The sequence below is a fragment of the Chiloscyllium plagiosum genome, unplaced genomic scaffold (assembly GCF_037043375.1).
Source record: "Chiloscyllium plagiosum isolate Xiang-an unplaced genomic scaffold, Cpla_swu_hap1 HiC_scaffold_5, whole genome shotgun sequence".
Taxonomy (NCBI): Eukaryota; Metazoa; Chordata; class Chondrichthyes; order Orectolobiformes; family Hemiscylliidae; genus Chiloscyllium; species Chiloscyllium plagiosum.
In genome coordinates this window covers 97,545,242-97,569,652 of record NW_028270143.1, presented here as the reverse complement: position 1 = coordinate 97,569,652, position 24,411 = coordinate 97,545,242, and the positions used below count along the sequence as shown (strand labels likewise).

The following is a 24,411-nucleotide window of genomic DNA, read 5'->3' as shown; positions in this document are numbered from 1 at the left end:
AGGTCTTTTTACAACTGGAGCATAGACACTTCTCATTGTGACCAACTTCAGCAGTACCTTGAAGCTCTGACTTGGGAAGGATCTTAACTTGCACAAACATGAAATGAGGGCGGCTCAGTGGCTAGCACTGGTGCCTCACAGTGCCAGGGATCCGGGTTTGATTTCACCCTTGGTGACTGTGTGTGGAGTTTGCATGTTCTCCCCCTGTCTGCATGGGTTTCCTCCCACAGTCCAAAGATGTGCAGGTTAGGTAGATTGGCAATGATAAATTGGCCATAGTGCACAGGCGTGTGTACGTTAGATAGATTAGCCATTGGAAATGCAGGGTTACAGGAAAAGGGTAGGGGATGCATCTGTGTGGGATATTCTTCCGAGTCTGTTTGTGCAGACTAGATGGGCCGAATAGCCTGCTTCCACACTGTAAGGATTCTATGAAACTTTGTCAGCAAAACTGTTAAACCAATTGCTCTGTGGCTCAGTAGTAGTGATTACGAAAAGAAAGTTGTATTTTAGAATAATTTTCACAGTGTGGAGGCTTTTAAATCTTTTTTGCACTCATTAAATTAGGAAATGAGAGAAATGATTTCCAGTTTTTGCATTGAGAGAACAGCCAGATGCAGAGTCAAGTTCCGCAACAGAAAATGTACCTTAGCTCCGGCCCAAAAGGGGTCACTGTTGTTGCTGTTGTGATTGAAATTTTGATGGAAGATACCACAGATTGCCTTTGATGACTCCATTTGCAAAGTGTTTAAACAAACAACATCTTGCTCATACCAAAACCCATCCACACAACAATTAATGCTGTGGAGCACATTTTGCATAGACGGGTGCAATTTTGGTTCTCCTATGCAATTCCACAAATAGGACATAGAACAGTACATACAGGAACAGACCTTTGGCCCACCATATCTGCACTGACTATGATGTCATTCAAAACTCATCCCATCTGTCTACACACATGGTCCATATCCCTGTATTCTCTGCTTGTTCGTGGGTCTGTTTAAATCCCTCTTAAACTTCGCTCCCAATCTGCTTCTACCATCTTCCCTGGCAGTGTGTTCCAGGTACCTACCACCCTCTATGTTAAAAAAAACTTCTTTTCTTGCACATCTCCTTTAACTTTTCCCCTCTAACCTTAAACCTATACCCTCCTAGTTTTTGACATTTTCACCCTGAGGAAAAGATTCTGACTGTCCCCTCTATCTCGGTTTCTCAATTTTATATGCTTCCATCAGATCGCCCCTGAGTCTCTGATGCTCTAGTGAAAATAGTCCCAAATTTGTTTAATCTCTCGTTATAGCTAATACACTCTATTCCAGGCAACATCACAGTAAACCTCTTCTGCACCCTTTAGCCAATCTCCACATCCTTCCTTTCATGTTGTGCCCAGAACTGCACACCAAATATGGCCTAGCTAAAGTTCTACACAGCTGTAAACTTTATACTCAATGCTTTGACTGATATAACAAAGCATTTGGTAAACCTACTTTACAATTTGATCCACTTGTGTTGCCACTTTGAGGGAGGTATGGAATTGCACCCCAAAATCCCTCTGTTCCAAAAGGTCCTATCATTAACCATATGCTTTTCTCTTGCATCTGAACTCCCAAAATGCTTCACCTCACACTTGTCCAGCTTAAACTCCAATTGCAATTTCTCCACACAACTTTGCCATTGATTTATATCCTGTTGCATCCTTAGACAACCTTCCTCACTATCCACAGCTCTATTGATTGTAGTGTCATCTGCGAATTTACTAATCAGATGTTTTCATCAAAATTGTTTATTTTTATATATTTCATATAAACAGCAGAGATCCCAACATTGGTCACAGACCTCCAGTCAGAAGAATACCCCTCCACAACCACCCATATTTTCTATGACCAAGCTAGTTTTGTATCCAACTTACCAAGTCATATGGATTCCGGGTGACTTGATCTTCTACTGTAAGGGACCTTTTAAATGCTTTGATAAAGTCCATGTAGACAACATCCTTTATCCCTATTCTCATCACTCATCTCTTTGTTACTACCTCAAAGACTCAGTCAAGTTTGAGACAAGACATCCCCCATGCATCCATGCTGACTATCCCTGATAAATACATTCTTTTCCGGTTGTGAGTAAATTCTGTCCCTCAGAATCTTCTCTCACAATTTCCCTACAATTGATGTAAGGCTCACCGGCATATAATTTCCTGGATCATCTCTCTTGCCCTTAAAAAAAAAAGTTGGCTATTCTCCAGTTCTTTGGGACTTCAGCTGTGGCTAAAAAGGATACAAAAATCTTTGTCAAAGACCCAGCATTCTCCTTCCTTGCCTAGCTCAGTGTCCTACAATAGATCATACCAGGCCATGGGGTCTTAGCTACCTTAACATTTTTCAGGACACCCAACACCCTCCTTAGTATCGACGTGTCCTAGAATATATACATACCCTCCTCAATCTTACCATCATCCATGTCCTTCTCCTTGGTGAAATGCTAATATCAAGTACTCATTCAGGACCTTACCTACTTTCTCTGTGTAGTTGCCAGGGCAAGAACCATCCTGTTTCACTTCCAAGAGGTCTCTAATAACCCATGTGCCTGTTGGTTTGTATTTTATTAGTTGATGTTTCTTCTTGATTGAGCAATCAATTGCATTGTATCTTGACAGGAAAAGTACCTTTCCAATGTAGAAGGTGAATTACTCTTTAAGGTTATTCTGACTAAATAACTACCCTTCTATTTTTAAGCTGAAAATGCAACAAACCTAAGGACATCTGGAAATCTTAGGCCTTCCTTATTTTAACAATAATATAATTTCAGTGTTATATGAATGAGTCACCAGTTGATTCCAACTTGGGATTTTGCTTTGAAAATATTAAAGCATTTGTATTTGGTGTCATTACTCTTTCCCATATCACATTGAATGCATGCCAAATGTCTCTTTATAAGACAGTTATTTTTAACTGATCATTGGAAATGCATTCAAGTTATTTTCAAGTTATTAGAACCACATCTTCTACTTCAGTAACTGAGGACCCAGATCAGGCACATTCTCCATTACCAAGCTACTAAATATCAAATGTATTTTTGTCAGTTTCTGAATCAAATACTCTGCAAATAATTTGTTTGGAAACCTTCAGGTTATTGCCCAACATAGGTAAATAGACAAGGTCTTTTCCTTGGGATGGGAGCCCAGAAAGAGAGGATGTAGGTTTAAGGTGAGAGGGGTAAGATTTAAAAGGGACCTAAGAGGAAACTTTTTCATGCAAAGTGTGGTGCGTGTATGGAATGAGCTGCCAAAGGAAGTGGTGGAGGATGGTACAATTGCAACATTTAAAAGACATCTGGATGGGTATATGAATAGGAAGGGTTTGGAGGGATATGGGCCAAATGCTGGCCATTGGGACTCGGTTAATTTAGGATCTCTGGTCAGCTTGGACTGAAGTGTCTGTTTGCATGCTGTACATCTCTATGACTATAGGACTAATTCAATGATAGTTGTTGGTATCAAAAGCAATCTATTTTTAAAGTTTTTCAATTCCTCAATGAAATTGTTGCAGCCACATATTCTACATCATGACCATCATGGCAGAGGCTCATCATAAATTGGTCTATACATGCTCACAAGAGATTTGCACCAGCCATAGAGGAATGGCAAAAATCTTGTTTCTGAAGTTAAGGAATGCTAACCCTCTGAAAGCAGATTTTCTTTTGTGAAAGGACAGACCTTACTGAATCATTCATGTTATTTGTCAGCTCAGAGTGTTCTAGTTTGTTCCTCATTGTTGACAGTTATCCATTGTACATACATGAACTGTAAATATTACATTTTATGAATGTTTGAGCATTGAGATGAGAGATTCTGGTATTGTAAATGTGGTACAGGGTATTCCAGGCAATTGGGGATTTCACCAAGTATTTAGAAGTCAGGTACACTTGGTTCAGATGCATCCCTGTGCTAAACTACCCTCTGCTATGCTTTTGTATTGTGCTTTGGTTTACCCTGAGAGTATACATTTTGTGACATTTTCTTCTTGCCACATCAACTACCCTGAGACCAAATTGCTAGTTTTACTCACTCAATGGCAATTGTGAGCTGTGGATCCACTTGGAAGTGTGATGAGATTTGCCCAAACTTAACTCACCTGGGGCTGTAACAAGCCAAAGAGACTCATTGCCTTGATTCTGCTGGATTTCAACTGAAATCCCAGATATGAACAGCTTGAGTGTAATCCACTGCACCCAATCCTCTTGTGATAATTAGATGTACAAATTGAATGGAGGGCATCTTACTGGAAACATTGGCTTATCATTTCTCATAAAACTTGACTTCAAATCAAGCAGTATTGATAGTCTGCTGAAGGTTGTATGGATTAATTTAATTAACGTTTCGATAATTTAGAAATAATTAAATGTCAGAACTAGTTAAATCAGAACCAAACAGAGAATTTGAGAAGTCTTATAACTTGATTGGAGAGGGGGAGTGAGAAAAGTAAAATCAGCTTCTGACTGCAAATTCTCTCTCATCATTAGCAACTGAAGTTTTCTTATTTCTGAAAGCAAAAAGAAATGCAATCGATTGTGCATTTTACAACTTTCGAGATGGGTTTTCGTTTTTTAAAAAAATATGTGCGAAACAACTGAAGATCAGCCTTTTCCAGGAATGTTGAAGCCTGTTATGGCATCATGGGAGGTATTGTGCAAAGTGCATAGAAAGTCTGTCATTAAGCATGACTGTCATAGCAAATTATTTTGAATGTTGGTGAGGAGTTCTAATTCATTGGGTACCCAGTCAGATGAAAGCTCAGGGCAACTAGTTGTATTCCCCCATGCTGCTAAATAGTCTTTCAATGTAGATTTTCACTTTCTCCCCAGCTCGAGACACCTGGCAGCCCCTCTGGGCCTGAGCTGCCTATTGATGCTGTGATGGACGACAGAGAACGAAGGATTTCACATTCACTTTATAGTGGAATCGAGGGATTGGATGAGTCACCCACTAGGAATATTGGTTTTAACAGATTGATGGGTGAGTCAAGTAGCCATCTGATGGACCAATTTTTCTTCATAGAGTCTGACAGATTGCTATATTTTGTTTCACAGATACAGGACTGTTTAAAGCTTATCTGCTTTCCTTTGCCAAATATGCCGATTGCATATTTTTTGTGATATTTGCTTTTGGAGTTTTTGTAAAAACGAAAATAAGGATAAAAGCTCTCAATGTTCAGTACTTTTATTCAGATTGACACTACACTTATTATGGGACTTAATGATTACTGAGATTACTAGCACTTCCTCTGAGACAGTTAGAAATTCTTAAAGCAGCACTTAATAAAAGTTTACCTTTGTCAGTGACTATCCAAGTTATAGGTCAGTGTTTGGAAATCAGTAATTGCTATTTAGTTCTTTTGAATAACCAATCCCATTTCCATAAAAATGTCTTCGTAAGTCCATTTACCCATCTGGTTTGGCAAAAAATACTGCACATCTTATTATTAGATTGGTTCATCTATCAAACCATTATTCTAGGATGATCTACAGAATATTTACCATTACTTTGAATCTCATTTCAACTTAATTATGAACAAAGTATATAAAACTTCAGTGGAGAATTGTAGGATCCCATCTGATCACACATTTTGTGTGACGACTATTTAAGACTTCTGTCACATTAATTGAGAAACCGATCATCTATGTAATAGTTCGTCTGTCGGTAACTTCTGGGGCTGGTATTTTTATTATTGTAAAATTGCTTTTTGAACCTGATTACTCTGATTTGGGAAAGTGGCAGCCTAGCGGTATAATCGTTAGATTATTACCCTGAAATTAAGAGTCTAATGATGACTATGAAACCATTGTTGATTGTTGGAGAAAAAACCCACCTGGTTCACTAATGTCTTTTAAGAAAGGAAACTGCCATCTTTACCTGATTTGGCCTACATGTGACTCCGGACCCAAAGCAAAGTGGTTGACTCTCAACTTTCCTCTGAACAGTTAGTGATGGGCATTAAATGCAGGTCTAGCCAGTGACACCCTCATCTTATGAATGAATAAAAAAAAGCTAGAGACCCAGGTAATATTCTCGGGACAAGAGTTTGAATCCCGGCAGCAAAAGATGGTGGAATTTTAATTCAATTAAGAAAAAACGAATTAAGAATCTACTGATGATGAATCCATTGTTGATTGTCGGAAAAACCCATCTAGTTCACTAATGTCCTTTAGGGAAACAAACTGCCATCCTCAGCCTATCTGGCCTACATGTGACTCCAGACTCTTAAAAATGTGATCGACACTGCTGTCATACTGTGAAGGAGTGAATTTAAAAATTCACTTTGGCAAGCTACTTGCTTAACCGATCTATTACTTTCAAAAGAGGAGACATCTGCATTCTAATTTTCCAAGACTGTTTATTTTCAGTCATCCAAAGATGTACACATGAGGTAGATTGGCTATGCTAAATTTTCCATAGTGTCCAGGGATGTGCAGACTAGGTGGATCAACCATGGGAAATGCAGGGTTACAGGGATAGGGTGGGGGGTGCGTCTGGATAGGAAGCGCTTCAGAGGATCAGTGACGCTATGGGCCAAATGGCCAGCTTCCACACTGTAGGGATTCTGTGGTTTTATGATCTATGAGTTTTCTATTTGCTCAGATTTGTTTTTCATTTTTTACTTTTAATTTTCATTTCCTTTAAACCTGAAGTCAATTAGCTGTGCTGACTTGGCATTGTTCTGGGATTACAAATACATATTCCTGGATTTGTGTGGCTCAGTAATGCAACATAATACAGAAGAACTTTGATTATCTGAACGACATGGGTGGGGAGTATTTTGCTTGGATAATCAAATGTTCTGATAACATAGTTTTGCTAAGCATCGGGGCCTTGCATTCTTGCCAATAATCCGAAATTCGGATAATCGAACGCCAAATAATCAAGGTTCTACTGTATATGAAACATGGAGAAATCATGGTGGTTTTTGGTGGTTTTACTCAAATAGAAACTTACATTTATGTAGTGCCTTTTATTTCTTCAAAATGTACCAAACGACTTTACAGCCAATCATATAATTTTTTAAAGTGTTGCCTTTATAGAAAACATCACAGACAATCACCATGCAGTAAGGTCCCACAGACGACAATGGACTAAAATGTTCATCGCTTTATTTTACAAAATATTAGTTATGGAAATAGATATTGGCCTGATTACAGGGGATAAGACCTGTTGCAAGACATCACCTCCAATAATCCAATGATACTACTTTGGAGTGTCAGCCTAGAAACAGTGCTTGGTGAAATGTTCTCGGGAGTGCTGTTCAGGAGAATACTGGAGAAGTCAGATTCAACACATCATCCCACCCACCTGTCCCAATTGGCCAGTGAATCCAGAGGCAGGATGTTAATTAATTTCACTCAGTTGGCAAAGGCCATTCTGTCGCCATTCAAATCATAGAATCCCTACAGTGTAGAAACAGGCCGTTTGACCCAACAAGTCCACACCGACCCTCTGAAGAGTATCCCACCCAGACCCATTCCCTTACCCTATTACTCTACATTTACCCCTGACTAATGCACCTAACCTACACAACCCTGAACACTATGGGCAATTTAGCACGGCCACTTCACCTAACTGGAGCACCCGGAGGAAACCGATGCAGACATGGGGAGAATGTGCAAACTCCACACAGACAGTCGCCCGAGGCAGGAATTGAACCCGGGTCCCTTGCGCCGTGAGGCAGCAGTGCTAACCACTGAGCCAACATGCCACCCAAATACTTGGCCTGCAAATGGTTCTGGTGTTTGGCCAAATTTAAGTTGGGGAAGTTCTATCCCTAATCTCTATTGAGCGGTTATTGATGTATAAAGTCAAAATAGCTTTCATTCCAAATACTGACCAGATTATAACCAAGACAAATAATTAACTCTTGTATTTCTCAGTTCTTGTCTTGATTCATCCATGTGTATGTTCCTTCCTTTCATTGCTTTTTGGGTACTTTCTTTCCTTTTGCATTGTATTCATGCCCTTTGGATGTGACTCTGATGAGCAATTATCTAGTTCTGCTGTGCACACTGGAAATTCTGCTATAGATAAGAATCCCAGTGTTTCTGAAATTGTAGGCATTAGCAGTTGGAAGGGATGACTTAGTTGGGAACATTGCCTCTTAATCAAAAGGCTGTAGTTTTTAGACCCATTCCAGGTCTTGTGCGCATAAATCAAGACTGCCATTGCCTGCAGTACTGAGGAAGTGCAGCATCATTGGAGGTGCCGTCTTTCAGGTTAAACTTTAGACCAAGCCCCGATTTACCTTCCTCGGCGGGTGTAAAAGGTACTGTGGCACTATTTCAGCGGGGAGTTATCCTGACCTGCTCAGTATTTATTTCTGAGTAAACATTATGAAAAAGATGATCATTGTAGCATTGCTATTCGTGGGAATTTGCTGTGTGCCATCTTGCTACTGCATTTGCTGCAGTTCAAAAGGAACTGCACAACAAAGATACTTAATTGGTTGTACGGGACTTGAAGACATCCAGTGGTTATGAAAGGTACTATATAGATGCACATCTCTTTTATTGGGTAATATGTTTTCAGGCACAGAAGAAGTCTGTATGTATTCATAACTCTTGTTAAGCTTCACTTTTTTTTCATGAACATCTGTCCATCTGTTGCTTTTGCTTTCGTCAAGGGTACAAATCAGTCTGCTGAGTATGCTTTTCAGTTCTTCTTTAAAAAATGTACAAAATTGGCACAGCTTTTCCCTGTTCTGCTTGGTCTTGTATTTCCAGAAGATGCTACTCATGTGAAGGTGGAATAGAATACTGACATTTAGTATTGTTTGCTCTTTTACTCTTCAACTCAAAAATAGTTTCCCCTACAGCTAATTTAACCTTGTTCCCTCTGGTCTAAATTATTTCTTTTTTCATTGCACTGCAAACGGCTCACAATAAATGATTTTTTTTAAACTGACACTGAGAAAGGAAATGTTGGTGTTGTGCTGCATTGCACAGTTGCTTTCTTTATTAATTTACTAAGACAGTTTCCATTTCCATAGATAAACCTTTGCATAAACTGTGTGAAACTGACAGGTGGATAAATTGTTCTAGCTACAGCAGCAATAAAAAAGAAAGTGACTCACACTTCATCTGTAATCAGTATATTTACAGGAAAGTTTCACATTGATATTTCATTATCAATGTAGAACCTGTCTCTTTTTGAATTAGTTGTCCAGAGATGTGCAGGCTGTGTGGGTAAGCCATGGGAAATACAGATTGGAGGGAGAGGTTAGGGGTCTGGGTCTGGGTGGGATGCAGTTCAGAGAGTTGAGGTGGATTTAATGGGCCGAATAGCCTGCTTCGCCACTGTAGGAATTCTGTGATTTTTTTTGGTCATCTTTCTTTGCCCCAATCCTTGAATATTTATTCTGGATAGCTTTCATGAATTCGGACTTAGTCAGAAGGGGCTTGCAGTTGGTCCAAATTCTTTCACCCAGTATCCTTCCATATAATAAATAAGGGATTTGTTGGTCTCAGAAACCTTAAGTGGGCTCAATTTGTTGATCCCTGTTGCATGCTATTGGGGTAATCAGTTGGTAACCACCAAGAGTGGTTCACGAATGCTTGGTCACAGATGAATAGATTTGAAAGAGGAGGAAGTGATGGAGTGATAGAGGGTTTTAGGAAAGGAATTGCACTGGTTGAGGCCTAAACAGGCTAACCGTGTAATTGTCAGTGGGAGTGAAGGAAGCAAAAGGTCAGAGTTCAAAGTACACAGTCCAGGGGAGGGAGTTTAAGGACTAGGAAAACCATATAGTCAGTAGCACAGTGACCATTCAGCCCACTTCATCCTTTCCAGCTCTCTGTAGAGCACTATGTCAGTCTCCTTTAGTGTTCAGTTTGTGTGCCCTCTATTACTTGAACTATCCATTCCCATTTGTGCTTTCTGCAATGTTTAATAATTTAGTTTTCACCCTATCTCCATTTATTCCAATTCTCTGTCATCAGGAATGGTTAAAGAGAGGCTGGGTGGTTTCTACTGTAACTATAACTTAAAGGAATGATGTATTACGTAGTAGGATTGGAACAGGAATAAACCAGTGAGCCCCTCAAGTCTGTTCCACTATTCATGACTGATCTGTAGCTTATCTCCATATACCTGCCTATGGCCCATATCGCTTGTTACCTCAGCTTAACAAAACTTTATCCATCTCAGATTTAAAATTAGCAATGCATCTAGTATCAACTGCCATTTATAGAAGAGAGTTCCAAACCTCTACTACCTTTTGTGTGTGAAGTACTTCCTAACCCCCCTCCTGAATGATCTGGCCCTAATTCTTAGACTATTCCCCTTTGTTCTAGAATCTGTAACCAATGAATATTATTTATTGCCCTTGCTTCCTGTCAGTATCTTGGAACTTTTGATCAAGTCAGCCCTTAACCTAGTAAATTCTAGGGAAAGTGAGGACTGCAGGTGCTGGAGAGTCAGAGTCGAAAAGTGTGGTATTGGAAAAGCACAGCAGGTCAGGCAGTTTCAGAGGAGCAGGAGAATCAATGTTTTGGGCATAAGCCCTTCATGAGGAATTCCTCGTGCAGAATTATATGCAGATGACAGGATGGAGGCAGGGAGTGAGGAGTAAACGATAGGTGGGGATAGAGCCCAAAGGGAGGGAAAAACAGTTGGACAGACAAAAGAATCAATAATGATCTGGCTGGGAGGGTGAATAGCTGTCAATGGACACTGTTAGTGGCTAACAGCTCACTCTCCAATGCTGAATATTCTGTATTCAGCAAAGCTCTCAGTTTTATCCCTCTGCATCCCACATGACGTCAGACTCTTCTTCTAAAATCTTTGCCTCTGTGCCCATTTCTTTGGACAAGAATCCTCTTCCCCCTCCCACCAACCCCTTTGCCCAGCTCCAATACACTCCCTCCACCTGGACCCCTCCCTTTGGCCTTTTACCTGTACTCAATCTATTCATCCAGAACTGTCAACATGACGTTGGTTGCCTCCATTTCTCTGTCCCCTCACCCAATCCAACCTATCTCCCTCCGAGCCTACTTCACTCCATGTGCTTACATCCAACCTTGACTTTGTTATTACGCCTGTCGAAAAGGGTGGTGCTGTAGTAGTCTGGCATACCGACCTCTGCATTGCAGAGACTGAGTGCCAGCTTTCAGATATCACCTCCTAACTTGCCCTGGACCATGAGCTCTCCATGGCACATCAAACCATTGTATTAACTACAGTCACTGACCTTATTTCATCGAGTGCTCCCCTCCTCCCCCACAGAAGCTGATAGTCCACCCAGCCCCGCACAGCCTGCCTTTATCTCCTTCAGAAAGTTGACGAACAGAATTACCCAGGCAGACTTATTGTTTCAACCTACCCCTGTCAAACAGAACTCCTCTCTTCTTAACTTGACTGAGTCTTTTCTCCCCTTCTGCAGTCCCTGCCCATGCCCATCTGTGATTCCTCTGATGCTTTACACCAGTTTCGGAATTTCCAGTTTGTAGGCTCCAGCCACCGCCTCTTTACCATGTATGTGCAATCCCTTTACACATCCGTCCCCCACCAGGATAGTCTCGGGACTCTTTGCTTCTTTCTGAAGCAAAGGCCTGAACAGTCCCAACTCACCACCATCACCCTCCCCTTGGTCCTCGCCCTCAACAACTTCTCTGTTAACTCCTCACATTTTCTTCAGTTGAGTAGAGGCAGGACGATAGATTCATTTGGGGAGCAGAGGGATACAGATCCTTCGGGGTTAGGCAATAGGTTTAGACAGTGGATTTGGATTTGCTCAGGCTTGGAGGGCCGAAGGGCCTGTTGCTGGGCTGTAAATTTTCTCTGTTCAAAATGTCAATCATCTTCCTCAACTGAGGATTCCCCAGCACATTTGACAACAGGGTCCTCAACTGCATCCGACCCACTTCCCACACTTCCACCCTCGCCCCCTCTCTTTCCTCCCACAACAGCGTTCCGCTTGTCCTTGCCTACCATCCCACCAGCATCCACATCTAGAAGATCATCAGCCACCATTTCCGCTACCTCAAGCGAGGTGTGACAACTAGACACATAATACCCTCCCCACTCTTGTCTGCCTTCCGCAGGGACCATTTCCTCCAGGACACCCTGGTGTACTCTTCCTTAACTCCCAACAGTCTCCCCACCCAAAAAAAAACAGAGAGAGAGAGAGACAGACACATACACACTACCCGACGGCGCCATCCCCTACAACTGCCGAAGGTGTCACACCTGCCTATTTACCAACTCCCTCCTCAGTATCCAAGGGCCAACCAGACCATCCAGGTGAAGCAGCGCTTTACCTGCACTTCACACAATCTACGCTACTGCATTCACTGCTCACAGTTTGGTCTCCTCTACATTGGGGAAACGAAGCGTAGACTAGGTAACTGTTTTGCAGAACACCTATGTGCAGCGTGGGTTGGTACCTGGGACTTCGATGTTGTGGCTATTACGGAGACATGGGTAGAACAGGGTCAGGATTGGCTGTTGCAGGTCCCAGGGTTTAAATGTTTTAGTAGGGTCAGAGGTGGAGGTAAAAGAGGGGGAAGTGTGGTATTGCTTGTCAAAGATAGTATTACAGCTGTGGAAAGGACGATGGATGAAGACTCGCCATCTGAGGTAGTTTGGGCTGAGGTTAGGAATAGGAAAGGTGAGCTCACCCTGTTAGGAGTTTTTTACAGGCCTCCTAATAGTCCTAGAAAGGTAGAAGAAAGGATTGCGAGGATGATTCAAGAGAAGAGTGAAAGTAATAGGGTGGTTGTTATGGGGGACTTTAACTTTCCTGATATTGATTGGGAAAGCTATAGCTCAAGTTTGTTAGATGGGTCAGTGTTTGTCCAATGTGTGCAGGAGGGTTTCCTGATACAATATGTAGATAGGCCAACAAGAGGTGAGGCCATAGTGGATTTGGTTCTGGGTAACAAACCAGGCCAGGTGTTAGAATTAGAGGTAGGTGAGCACTTTGGGGACAGTGACCACAATTCAGTGACTTTTACTCTAGTGATGGAGAGGGATAAGTGTGCACTACAGGGCAAGAGTTATAGCTGGGGGCAGGGAAATTATGATGTGGTGAAGCATGTCTTAGGATGTGTGGCTTGGAAAAGTAAGCTTCAAGGCAAGGGCGTAATTAATATGTGGAGCTTGTTCAAGGAGCAACTATTGAGTGTCCTTGATAAGTATGTACCCATCAGGCAGGGAGGAAAGGGTCGTGTGAGGGAGCCGTGGTTTAATAAGGAATTGGAATCCCTTGTTAAATGGAAGAGGGCGGCCTATGTAAAGATGAGGCGTGAAGGTTCAATTGGGGCGATTGAGAGTTATAAGGTAGCCAGGAAGGACCTGAAGAGAGAGCTAAGAGCAGCAAGGAGGGGACATGAAAGGTCCTTAGTTGGTAGGATTAGGGAAAACCCTAAGGCTTTCTATAGGTATGTCAGGAATAAAAGAATGACGAGGGTAGGAATAGGTCCAGTCAAGGATAGTAGTGGGAAGTTGCGTGTGGAGGCGGAAGAGATTGGGGAGACACTGAATGAATACTTTTCTTCAGTATTCACTCAGAACAGGACATTGTTGCCGATGTGAATATTGAGTCACAATTAATTAGAATGGACGGCTTTGAGGTATGTAGGGAAGAGGTGTTGGAAATTCTGGAAAGGGTGAAAATAGATAAGTCCCCTGGGCCTGATGGCATTTATCCTAGGATTCTCTGGGAAGCAAGGGAGGAGATTGCAGAGCCATTGGCCTTGATTTTTATGTCCTCGTTGTCTACAGGAGTAGTGCCAGAAGATTGGAGGCTAGCAAATGTGGTTCTCTTGTTCAAGAAGGGGAGTAGGGATAACCCTAGTAACTATAGGCCGGTGAGTCTCACTTCTGTTGTGGGCAAAGTCTTAGAGAGAATTGGAAGGGATAGGATTTATGAACATCTGGATAGGAATAATGTGATCAAGGATAGTCAGCATGGTTTTGTGAAGGGCAGGTCGTGCCTCACAAACCTTATTGAATTCCTTGAGAAGGTGACTAAGGAGGTGGACGAGGGGAAAGCGGTAGATGTGGTGTATGTGGATTATAGTAAGGCGTTGATAAGGTTCCCCATGGTAGACTACTGCAAAAAATGCGGAGGTATGGCATTGAGGGTGAGTTGGAGGTTTGGATTAGGAGTTGGCTGGCTGGAAGAAGACAGAGGGTAGTAGTTGATGGCAAAGGTTCATCTTGGAGTGCAGTTACTAGCGGTGTTCCGCAAGGATCTGTTTTGGGACCATTGCTGTTTGTCATTTTTATAAATGACCTGGAGGAGGGGTTAGAAGGTTGGATGAGCAAGTTTGCGGATGATACGAAAGTCGGAGGAGTTGTAGACAGTGAGGAAGGATGTGGCAGGTTACAGCGGGATATAGATAAGCTGCAGAACTGGGCAGAAAGGTGGCAAATGGAGTTCAATGTAGCTAAGTGTGAGATGATTCACTTTGGTAAGAGTAACAAAAAGATGGGGTACTGGGCTAATGGTCGGATACTTGGTAGTGTGGATGAGCAGAGGGATCTTGGTGTCCATGTACACAGATCTTTGAAAGTTGCCACCCAGGTAAATAGTGCGGTGAAGAAGGCATATGGCGTACTGGCTTTTATTGGTAGAGGAATTGAGTTCCGGAGTCCTGAGGTCATGTTGCAGTTGTATAAGACTCTGGTGCGGCCGTATCTGGAGTATTGTGTGCAGTTTTGGTCGCCAAACTATAGGAAGGATGTGGAGGCACTGGAACGGGTGCAGAGGAGGTTTACCAGGATGTTGCCTGGTATGGTAGGAAGATCGTATGAGGAAAGGCTGAGGCACTTGGGGTTGTTTTCATTGGAGAAAAGAAGGTTTAGGGGTGACTTGATAGAGGTGTACAAGATGATTAGGGGTTTAGATAGGGTCGACAGTGAGAACCTTTTTCCACGTATGGAGTCAGCTATTACAAGGGGGCATAGCTTTAAATTAAGGGGGGGTAGGTATAGGACAGATGTTAGGGGTAGGTTCTTTACTCAGCGAGTCGTGAGTTCATGGAATGCCCTGCCAGTAGCAGTGGTGGACTCTCCCTCATTATGGGCATTTAAGCGGGCATTGGATAGGCATATGGAGGATAGTGGGCTAATGTAGGTTAGGTGGGCTTGGATCGGCACAACATCGAGGGCCGAAGGGCCTGTACTGCGCTGTATTCTTCTATGTTCTACATCCTGTCTGCAAAAAAGACCCTGAGCTTCCTGTTGCCTGTTATTTTAACACATCACCCTGTTCAATATCTCTGTTTCAGGCTTGCTGCAGTGTTCCAGCAAAGCTCAGCGTAAGCTGCAGAAACAACTTGGGGACCCTGCAGCCCACCAGACTCAATATAGAGTTCAATAATTTTAGGGCCTGAACTCCCCCATGTCCTCGCCCCCTATCTCTCACACACCAGGTTTTGATATCACAGTCTGCCATCACACACTGCCTATTGTAGCTACTAACAGGCTCCATTAACAACTATTCATCCTCCTGGCCAGATTATTATCAACTCTATTATCGTCCAACTATTCTTCTCCATCTTCGGGCTCAATCCCTACCTATCGTTTACTCTTTACTCTCTCCCCCCCCACCCCCCCTTTTCAATTTACTGCATATAAGGTGATACTTTCCTAACTACTATCAGTTCTGAGGCAGGAGTCACCAGAAACGTTGACTTTGATTTCTCTTCACAGATGCTGCCAGACCTGTTGAGATTCAGAACAATTAGAAATACACAAGGATTACTATATATGCATAGACTGAATGGATCAAATGGTGTTTCTGTTTGAAATTGGTGCTATATGACTATAACTACTTTAGAAGGCTATAATTTCATTTCCACATTCAACAAAGATTAGCAAACAGCTTTACTCTTATAATCTAAGATGTCAGAAAAGTGATTAAATGACAGATCTCCTAATGTAGTGCCAGTTATTCTTTGTCATGCTTGTTGCCATTTTTTGTGTGTGTGTATATATACATTAAAAAAATGCTCTAAGTAGTTATAATTTAGATGACTGGATATTCAAATTATAACAAGACATTTGAAGGAAATTTCTGGGATAAGTTTTTGGAACAGATTAGGAAGTCACCATTTCAGTTGATACTGTTCTCTGTATTTACTGCTGAAGTAGTTGCTGATTATCCCTGGCAGCAGGAAATATTCCAGTCTTGTCTTCGGGCTACAGGGCTGGAAGAAGACAATTTATACAGGCAATGAAGTATTTTAAATATCTACACAGTGGCGAATGTTTCTAGCTTCTCAGCTAACTTATACAATGTATTATAATGAATAGCTTGTGCAGTAGTTCATTAAAAGAAGTGACAGAATTGACACGTAGTGATAGGAAGACAAATTAACACACCTTACACTTTGTAAGAGAGGAACAAAAGAAACCTGTGGAACAAAGTAGTTAGGCAAATGCATCATTACGTAAAATGAAAAGATTTTACATGCCCCTCTAAAGCAGTAGATAGGTTGTACCATGGTTTATTTTGCTGATTGATATGTTCAACATTACACAGTAAGGGAGAAGGAGTCCTTTTCAGTTACTTGTGCGACGTTGACAGTAGGCGTCCAGTGATCTGCTGTCTAGCGTACAAGGTGTTTGTAATTGTTTCTTAAGGCATCCAGTCAGCTACAGAGTTAGCCGTGTTAGACTGATAGATGGTAAGTGAGAAGAGTGCTGTTTGGAAGTCAGAGCCTTCATTTTTATAATGTTCCCTTGGTGCCCTATTGTGAATATTAAAGGCTCCTAATGCGGACCCAATTTAGCTAGAACCACTTCTCACTGTGCAGGGTATCAGTGAAGTAAACTGCTTCCTTGTGCAGGAGTCCAGTTTACAAAATCACCTGGAGCCAAAGAATTACAGCCCAGCAGGAGACCACTTGACTCATGGTGTCTGCACAAGTGCAAACTTTTCGACTGGAGTATCTACTCTAAGCTGCCTTGTTCCTCAAATAATATTGTTTATTTTGTAAATATTAATGCAATTAATTCTCTGTAACAGAGTTGGCAGAAAATATTCCGATGGCTGGGGTGTCTAGAGCTGCTGGGAGAGGGAGGTGTGCATTTTGTATCAACATTTAAAGCCAGACCTTTAGGAAATGAAATTAGGAAACACTTCCACACAAAAGGAGGTAGAGGTCTGAACTGTTTTCTAGAAGCAGCAGATGTTGCTAGATGAATTTTCATATTTTAATTCACTCATGGGATATGATTGCCACTGGCTGAGTCAGCATTTGTAGCCAATTCCTAGTTGTCCTTGAGAAGATGGAGGTGAGCTGCCTTCTTGAAGAACTGCAGTCCATGTGCTGTAAGTAGACTCTTAATGCTGTTCGGGAGGGAGTTTCAGGATTTTGACACAGCAACAATGAAGGAATGGTGATCTCTTTCCAAGTTGGGATAGGAAGTGGCATTGAGGGGAACTCGCTGGTTGTGGTGTTCCCATAGATCTCTTATCTTGCAAGATGGAAGTAGTCATGGGTTTGGAAGGTGCTGTTTAAGGATCTTTAAATTTCTGCAGTGCATCTTCAAGATGGTGCACATTATTGCTCCTGATTGGCACTACATGCATTACCTCCACCACAGACAATCAAATGGACTGTTCATTTCTGGATGGTGTCAAGCTTTTTGAGCATTGTTGGAGCTGCACCCATCAAGGTAAATGGAGAGTATGCCGATTTGTGCTGTGTAGTTGAGGGACAGACTTTGGGGAGTAAGTAGGTGAGTTATTTGTTGCATTATACCTAGCCTTTAACCAGCGCTTGTTGCTACTGTATTTATTTGGCCACTCCAGTTTTATGTCTGGTTAATAGTAATCACCAGGATGCTGATAGTGGGGGATTCAGTAATAGTAACACCATTGAATAGCAAGGGATGATGGAAAGGTTGTTTCTTAATGGAGATGGTCACTGCCTGACATTTGTATGGCATGAATGTTACTTGTGAGTTGTCAGCCTAAGTCTGGATATTGTCCAGATCTTGTTGCGTTTGATGGAAGGCTTCAGTATCTGAGGAGTTGCAAATGATACTGAACATTGTGCAATCATCAGCAAACATCCCCACTTCTCACCTTATGATGGAGGGAAGGTCATTGATGAAGCAGCTGGAAATGGTTGGGCCTTGAACATTACCCTGAGGAAGTCCTACTGAGATGTCTAGGAACTGAGATGACTGATGTCGAACAGTCACAACCATCATCCCTTGTGCCAGGTATGCTCCAACCATTGGAAAGTTTTTCCCCCAATTTTCATTGATTACAGTTTTACTTCGTGATGCCATACCCAATAAAATGTGGCTTTGATGTCAAGGCCGTCATTCTCACCTCATCTCTGCAATTCAGCTCTTGTATCTATGTTTGAACATGAGGTCAGGAGTTGAGTGGCCCTGATGGAACCCAAACTGGGTGTCACTAAGCAGGTTCATGCTGCTTGATAGCACTGTCGATGACACCGTCCATCACTTCACTGATGATTGAGAGTAGACCAATGGGATCGTAACTGGCTGAGTTGGGTTTGACCACCTTGTTGTGTACGAGACATACCTGGGAAATTTTCCACATTGTTGGTTAAATGCCAGTGTTCCAGTAGGACTGGAACAGCTTGGCTAGGGGAATGGTAAGTTTGGAATTACAACTCTTCCCTAATGCTGGAATGTTGTCGGGCCCCACAGCCTTTGTTTATCCATTGGGTGTGAGGAAGTAGGAGATGGTATCTCTGCAGAACATGATCGTATTGCTATATTCACTATCCAGTGGAAATCACTGGATAATGAGGGGACAGTTCTTCATTAAGATTTTCCCTGGTATTTACCACAGATTAGGAATAGTGTGCTTTTGTGTAATTCAAAACAAGCATCCAGTTGTTTGGGTTTGGAAAAATCTTGCGTCATATTAAGATGACTTTACAAAGTGTACTGTTTTTATGGATGCGCGTTCATTTGTGGCCCGAAGCATTACTAAGAGTGAAAGGATCATATTGTTTCACAACAGAAAATTAAGGATTGATGGAAAGGGTGAGGGAGTTCATGATCACAATCTCATTTTTCACATTTGTAGATATTTGCATACTCAGTTTATCTGTGTTCTATGACAGTAGTCCAATGACATATTTAAAAGTGCTGCCCTTCAGATGTGTGTGGGAGATGCTCCATGAAACAGTATATTCCTCCAGCAATCCCACATCAATAAATTTCTGAATGTTTTCACAACCACACTGGAATTTTTTGCCAAAAATATGCAGGCTTTTCCTTTTTTAAATTAGTTTTAGCAAATAGCTAATGTATTATTATTATTATTATTATTATTATTATTTTTTTTTTTTTTATTTTTTTTTTCCAGTCATCCAGGGAGAAGGTGACTCTCGAAATATAGCTTTCTCTATGGTGTGAGAAATCATTTTCTCAATATTTTATCATTAGCTGATGACCAATGTTAGAGTTATATTGTGAATCCCATACACTGCAAATTTTAGTAAGTGATTAGTTTCTATGCTGGAGCTGCTTGATGTTGTAAACACAATTATACTGTAGCAGAAGGAATTGCCTTTGTCTAAGGGAAATATCCTCTGATTTCCTTATGTCCATTCCCTGGAAGTGTGTTCACTTAAAGAGAAGCCACACCGTAATTCAAGTTATTTGGCGAGTCACCTCAAATAGTTTGAATTCATGTGGGAAACAACCATTTTTGAAAATTCCTCTCTGTATAGATACTAGTAAAACAGACATTCTAAAGAGAGTTAGACTGGACTTGACATGTTAAGTTTCCTCCACAGGTGCTGCCAGATCTGCTGTGTTTCTCCAGTATTCTCTGCATTTTTCCTACTAAAATATGATTAGTGATACCCTTCTGTCTTCTAAGGTGGTGGTTTGTGCCATAGTAGTCAACTCTTGCGTAGGCATCACCTGGTGTGGCTCAGGAGCCGTAATCTGGCACAGATGTCCCTGTTGTATTTCACAAGTTTGTTTGTGGTGTAAAAAGAAGCCATTCAGCCCATCTTGTCTGCGCCAGCTCATTAAAAAGCATTGTTATCGACTGCCGTTCTCCTGCACATTAATTTTATCCAAATAATTGTCCAATTCCCCCTTGAATGCCTCAATTAAAGCTGCCTCCACCGCACTTCTAGGCAGTACGTTCTATACCCTCTCTACTTATAGAACATAGAAGAATACAGCGCAGTACAAGCCCTTTGGCCCTCGATGTTGCGCCGATCCAAGCCCACCTAACCTACACTAGCCCACTATCCTCCATATACCTATCCATTGCCCGTTTAGATGCCCATAAAGAGGGGAGAGTCCATCACTGCTACTGGCAGGGCATTCCATGAACTCACGACTCGCTGAGTAAAGAACCTACCCTTAACATCTGTCCTATACCTACCACCCCTTAGTTTAAAGCTATGCCTCCTCGTAATAGCTGACTCCATACGTGGAAAAAGGTTCTCACGGTCAACCCTATCTAAACCCCTAATCATCTTGTACACCTCTATCAAGTCACCCCTAAACCTTCTTTTCTCCAATGAAAACAACCCCAAGTGCCTCAGCCTTTCCTCATACGATCTTCCTACCATACCAGGCAACATCCTGGTAAAAAAGAATGCTGCTTGCAGAGTTACTTCTCGTGATGGTCAGCTCCAGCTGGTGACAATGATAAAGTCACCAACATTGAGGTCCTTGAAATGGCCTTACTTGCTGAGTAAAAAAGGCTTTGCTCACTTCACTCTTCTTGTTTCTGCCTAAGTACTATAATTTGCTGCAGCGGAAGACAGTGGGATGAGGCGGTGGACAATTTGGTGGCCTTTGTTTTCTCTGGGCTGTCCACTCCACCATTGGAACTTTCCATTTCTGCTTGCCTCTATGAATGTTTCTCCACGCAGTTGCCTCCAAAGGTCACAGCCCTCACCAACTGTCACCATTAATGTCCACCACTTTCAAATCATGCTTGCAAGTATCCTGGTAGTGGAGTTTTGGGCATGCGGATGGCTGCGGCCCATTTACCAGTTTACCACGCAAAACGTCTTGGAGTAAATTGTCATCACTCAACTGATGAATGTTCCCAAGCCAACAGTGGTTGTCAGCTTAATAATGAGTGGCATTGGCCATTTCAAGGACCTCAATGTTGGTGCCTTTATCATTGTCACCAGCTGGAGCTGACCATCACGAGAAGTAACTCTGCAAGCAGCATTCTCAACACATACAGCACTTTCTATGATGCAGATAGCTCTCCAGTGTGCATCAGGATTAGAATGCAACCCTTGATGTCTTTTTATTTCAAAGCAGAAATCCTGTTCTCATAACAGCATCAGTATTATAGCTAATTATGAAGTTAAGAAAAGTGGAGGTGAGTAAGAGGCACAAAATAGAACAAGAATAGAGAATTCAAAGGGTTTTCGGGCTACAGCAGGTTAGAGCTGAGTAGGCTAGATATTGAGGTGATAATTATTTAGGGTCGCCCGGTCGTTATGCCATTCAGCCCATCAAGTCCGTAACAGCATTCTAGAGAAATTCAAGCAGTCATAAGAACATAACAAATTTGAGCAGTAGATTATTTAGTCCATCGAGTCTGCTCTGTCATTCAGTATGATCATGGCTGTTCTTCTGAAAAGTCCATTCTCCTGCTATCCCCTTGAGGTCTTTAGTGTTTAGAAATCTATCTATTTCTTTCTTATAAGTCCCTCCCCCCCCCACACCAGTCCCATATGTCTGTAAACATATTTCCCTCAGTATCCATACCTTACCAAATTTCCTTTTAAACTCCATGCCTCCAAGGAAAAAAACCCAAATATTCTCACCTCATTCTGTAGCCAACATGCCACATTCCTGGAAATATTCTGCTAAGTCTCCTTTATACTCTCCCAAAATGTCCTCATCCATCCTAAATTATGATAACTAGACACAATACTCTCTGTGACTAAACAGAGCTTTCTAGAAGTTCAGCATTGCTTTACTGTTGTTTACTTAATACCATTTTTATTTATGAAGCAGAAGGTCCCATATAGTTTGCTAACTGCTCACCCCGTATCCTCTTTCATCTTTTGAACCCTTTTCCCTCTGCACTGTTTGGAACCTCATATGAAGAGGGAAAGTCTCTTATTTTCCATTTAATTACATTATCTCTGAATATGGGGAAAAGCGAAGAGATGCAAACTGGTATTCTAGCTGTGGGGGTATTTATGTTATGGGCACAACTTGCATCAAACAAAACCTTGGATAATATTTAAAAAGTGACCGTGCTCTGGAGCAGGGATAATGAAGCTATAATTCGTATCTATTTCTAAATTAAGCAATGGAAATGTCTGTAACATGGACTTAAGTTAATTTTATTCAGTCATATTTGTTTATTGCTAACTCAGAGCAAGGAGAAGTCTGTGACTGTGGACTTTTCAATTATGTCTTGAGACAAATACGCTATTGCCTTTGTTACCATTTTTAAGCAGAATTATTCATTATTTTCTCCATCATCCATTGTTTCCTCTTCATGCAAATCAAAAGGACTATTCAAATTGTCACTATAGGATGGGGAAAATTTGAGAAACTTGACTTGACGCAAAGCTTGGGATTCGCAGATGCTTAGATTCCCTTGGCACCAAGGTGATGTTGGCATGCAACTGAATGTTGTGGCATTTATTTCCCCCTTGCAGCTACTTAATGTGACTCCATGGAATAACACATCTCCCTTTTAGTGTCAGAAAATAGATTCATGTGAAATGCCAGGAATATGCAGACTGTTCCACTTCAAAATCGCTCCTGGACAGGAGCACATTTCCTCACATTGTGCGGAGGTGATGTGTTTGTAACTCCCAGGGTTCAGATACTGTTTCCTGTCACGTTCCCAAGTATGCACCAAACACCACCGTCCTTAGATGACATTCCAGAAGGGAAGTTATTTCATGAAATAATTGTAGAGTTGTTAAAATTGCTAATAGCTATTTTTATTTCATCTGAGATCATTACTTGGGCATATGTTGGAAAGAAAATTCAAATAGAAGACTGTTTCACAAGATACTTAAATTGGCTTTCCAGATTTTTACTCCTTTTAAGATACGAAGGATTTCTGTGGTAGAGAGGGCAGAAATTATGACCTGTTCCCATGCTGCTCCAGTTATGTCTGGAAATTAAAGCTGCAATTTCTGGAGAAACATTCATCTCATGTTTGTTGAGATAGATGGCTTGCAATCAAATTTGTTTTCCTTTAACATACTATTTGAAACTTCATTCTCCCAGGCAAATGAGCAATACTCCACTACACTGTTGACTTGTGTCTTGTAGATGTGGACATGTTTTGGGCAATCAAAGTTAGTTACTTGCTGTAGAATTCCTCCCCTCTGACCTGCTTTTGTAGCCACAGTGTTTATATGGCTAGCCCAGTTCAGTTTCTGATCAATGGTAAACCTCACTATGTTGATCAGGGTTGCAGCATTAGTAATGTCATTGAATGTCAAGGGGCAATGGTTAGATTCTGTCCTGCTGGAGGTATTCATTGCAAATATGTGGCAAGAATGCAACTTGCCATTTGTCACCCCAAGCCTGGATGTTGTCCAATTCCTGGACATGGATTACTTCAGTACCTGAGGAGTTATGAACAGTGCTAAACATTGTGTAATCTTGAAGAAATACTTGGATGAACATAGCTATAGTGAGGCGACATCAGAACTCATTGAAAGTTCTGGAACTCTCTAGCTTATTCTTCTCTGTGCTACTGTCAGCTACAATATTTCCATCTGCCAATTAGCAATTCCTCCTCATTGCTAAGGCAATAATGTCACCACTGGCACAACCAGATGTATTGGATGCACACGGTCAGTTACCTAAATATCATTGATATGATGAACTGGTCGCAACCTCTTAGACGTCTCGACCTTTGCTGCAAGGGCATACTTGAGTGAAGGTGATGGGCACTGCCATTGACAACTGCAAGACAGTTGCTAATGACTGACTTTGTGAGACTGACATTGTGAACAGCAGTAGAAGAGATGAGTAGAAACAAAAAGCTCAGCTGGCCAAGTAGAACGTCCAGAGAACAAAGAGTGGGTAAACTGTGTGCGTTCTCAGCCCACCATCTTGCTCTGTAGACACTACCATGCCAGAGTCAGGCTCCTGAGCCACACCAAATGCTGTTTACTAGAATTGACGATCACAGTACAAAACATCTTCAAGTGTGATGGAAAATTGATACTACACAGTTAAAAGAGAAATCAAGTTAGGTTGTGATCTGATGAGAAGTAGCCAATTTACAAGTTCGATGTCTTTGAATAAAATCAAATGTTTTCAGAAGCGTGTAAATCAACCGCCACCTTTTTTTTTGATGTATAATGTATTAAGCAGGTAGACTGGGGTTTTATTCAGAATACTACCAGCTTATTACAGGCAATCAATCTTAACACAGCAAGGGAGAACACAGATTCAAA

The 24,411-nt window shown here is 41.6% G+C and overlaps 1 protein-coding gene across 5 annotated transcripts in view; it reads left to right on the top strand.

The window, feature by feature from the left end:
• The window catches only part of pard3aa (par-3 family cell polarity regulator alpha, a), an 858,224-nt gene that overhangs the window by 588,689 nt on the left and 245,124 nt on the right, over positions 1 to 24,411 (top strand). For all 5 annotated transcript variants that reach the window (XM_043690628.2, XM_043690626.2, XM_043690630.2 and 2 more), the window contains exon 15: positions 4,861 to 5,011. In XM_043690628.2, the coding sequence (XP_043546563.2) occupies positions 4,861 to 5,011 (151 nt within the window). The remainder of the gene's footprint in view (positions 1 to 4,860; positions 5,012 to 24,411) is intronic.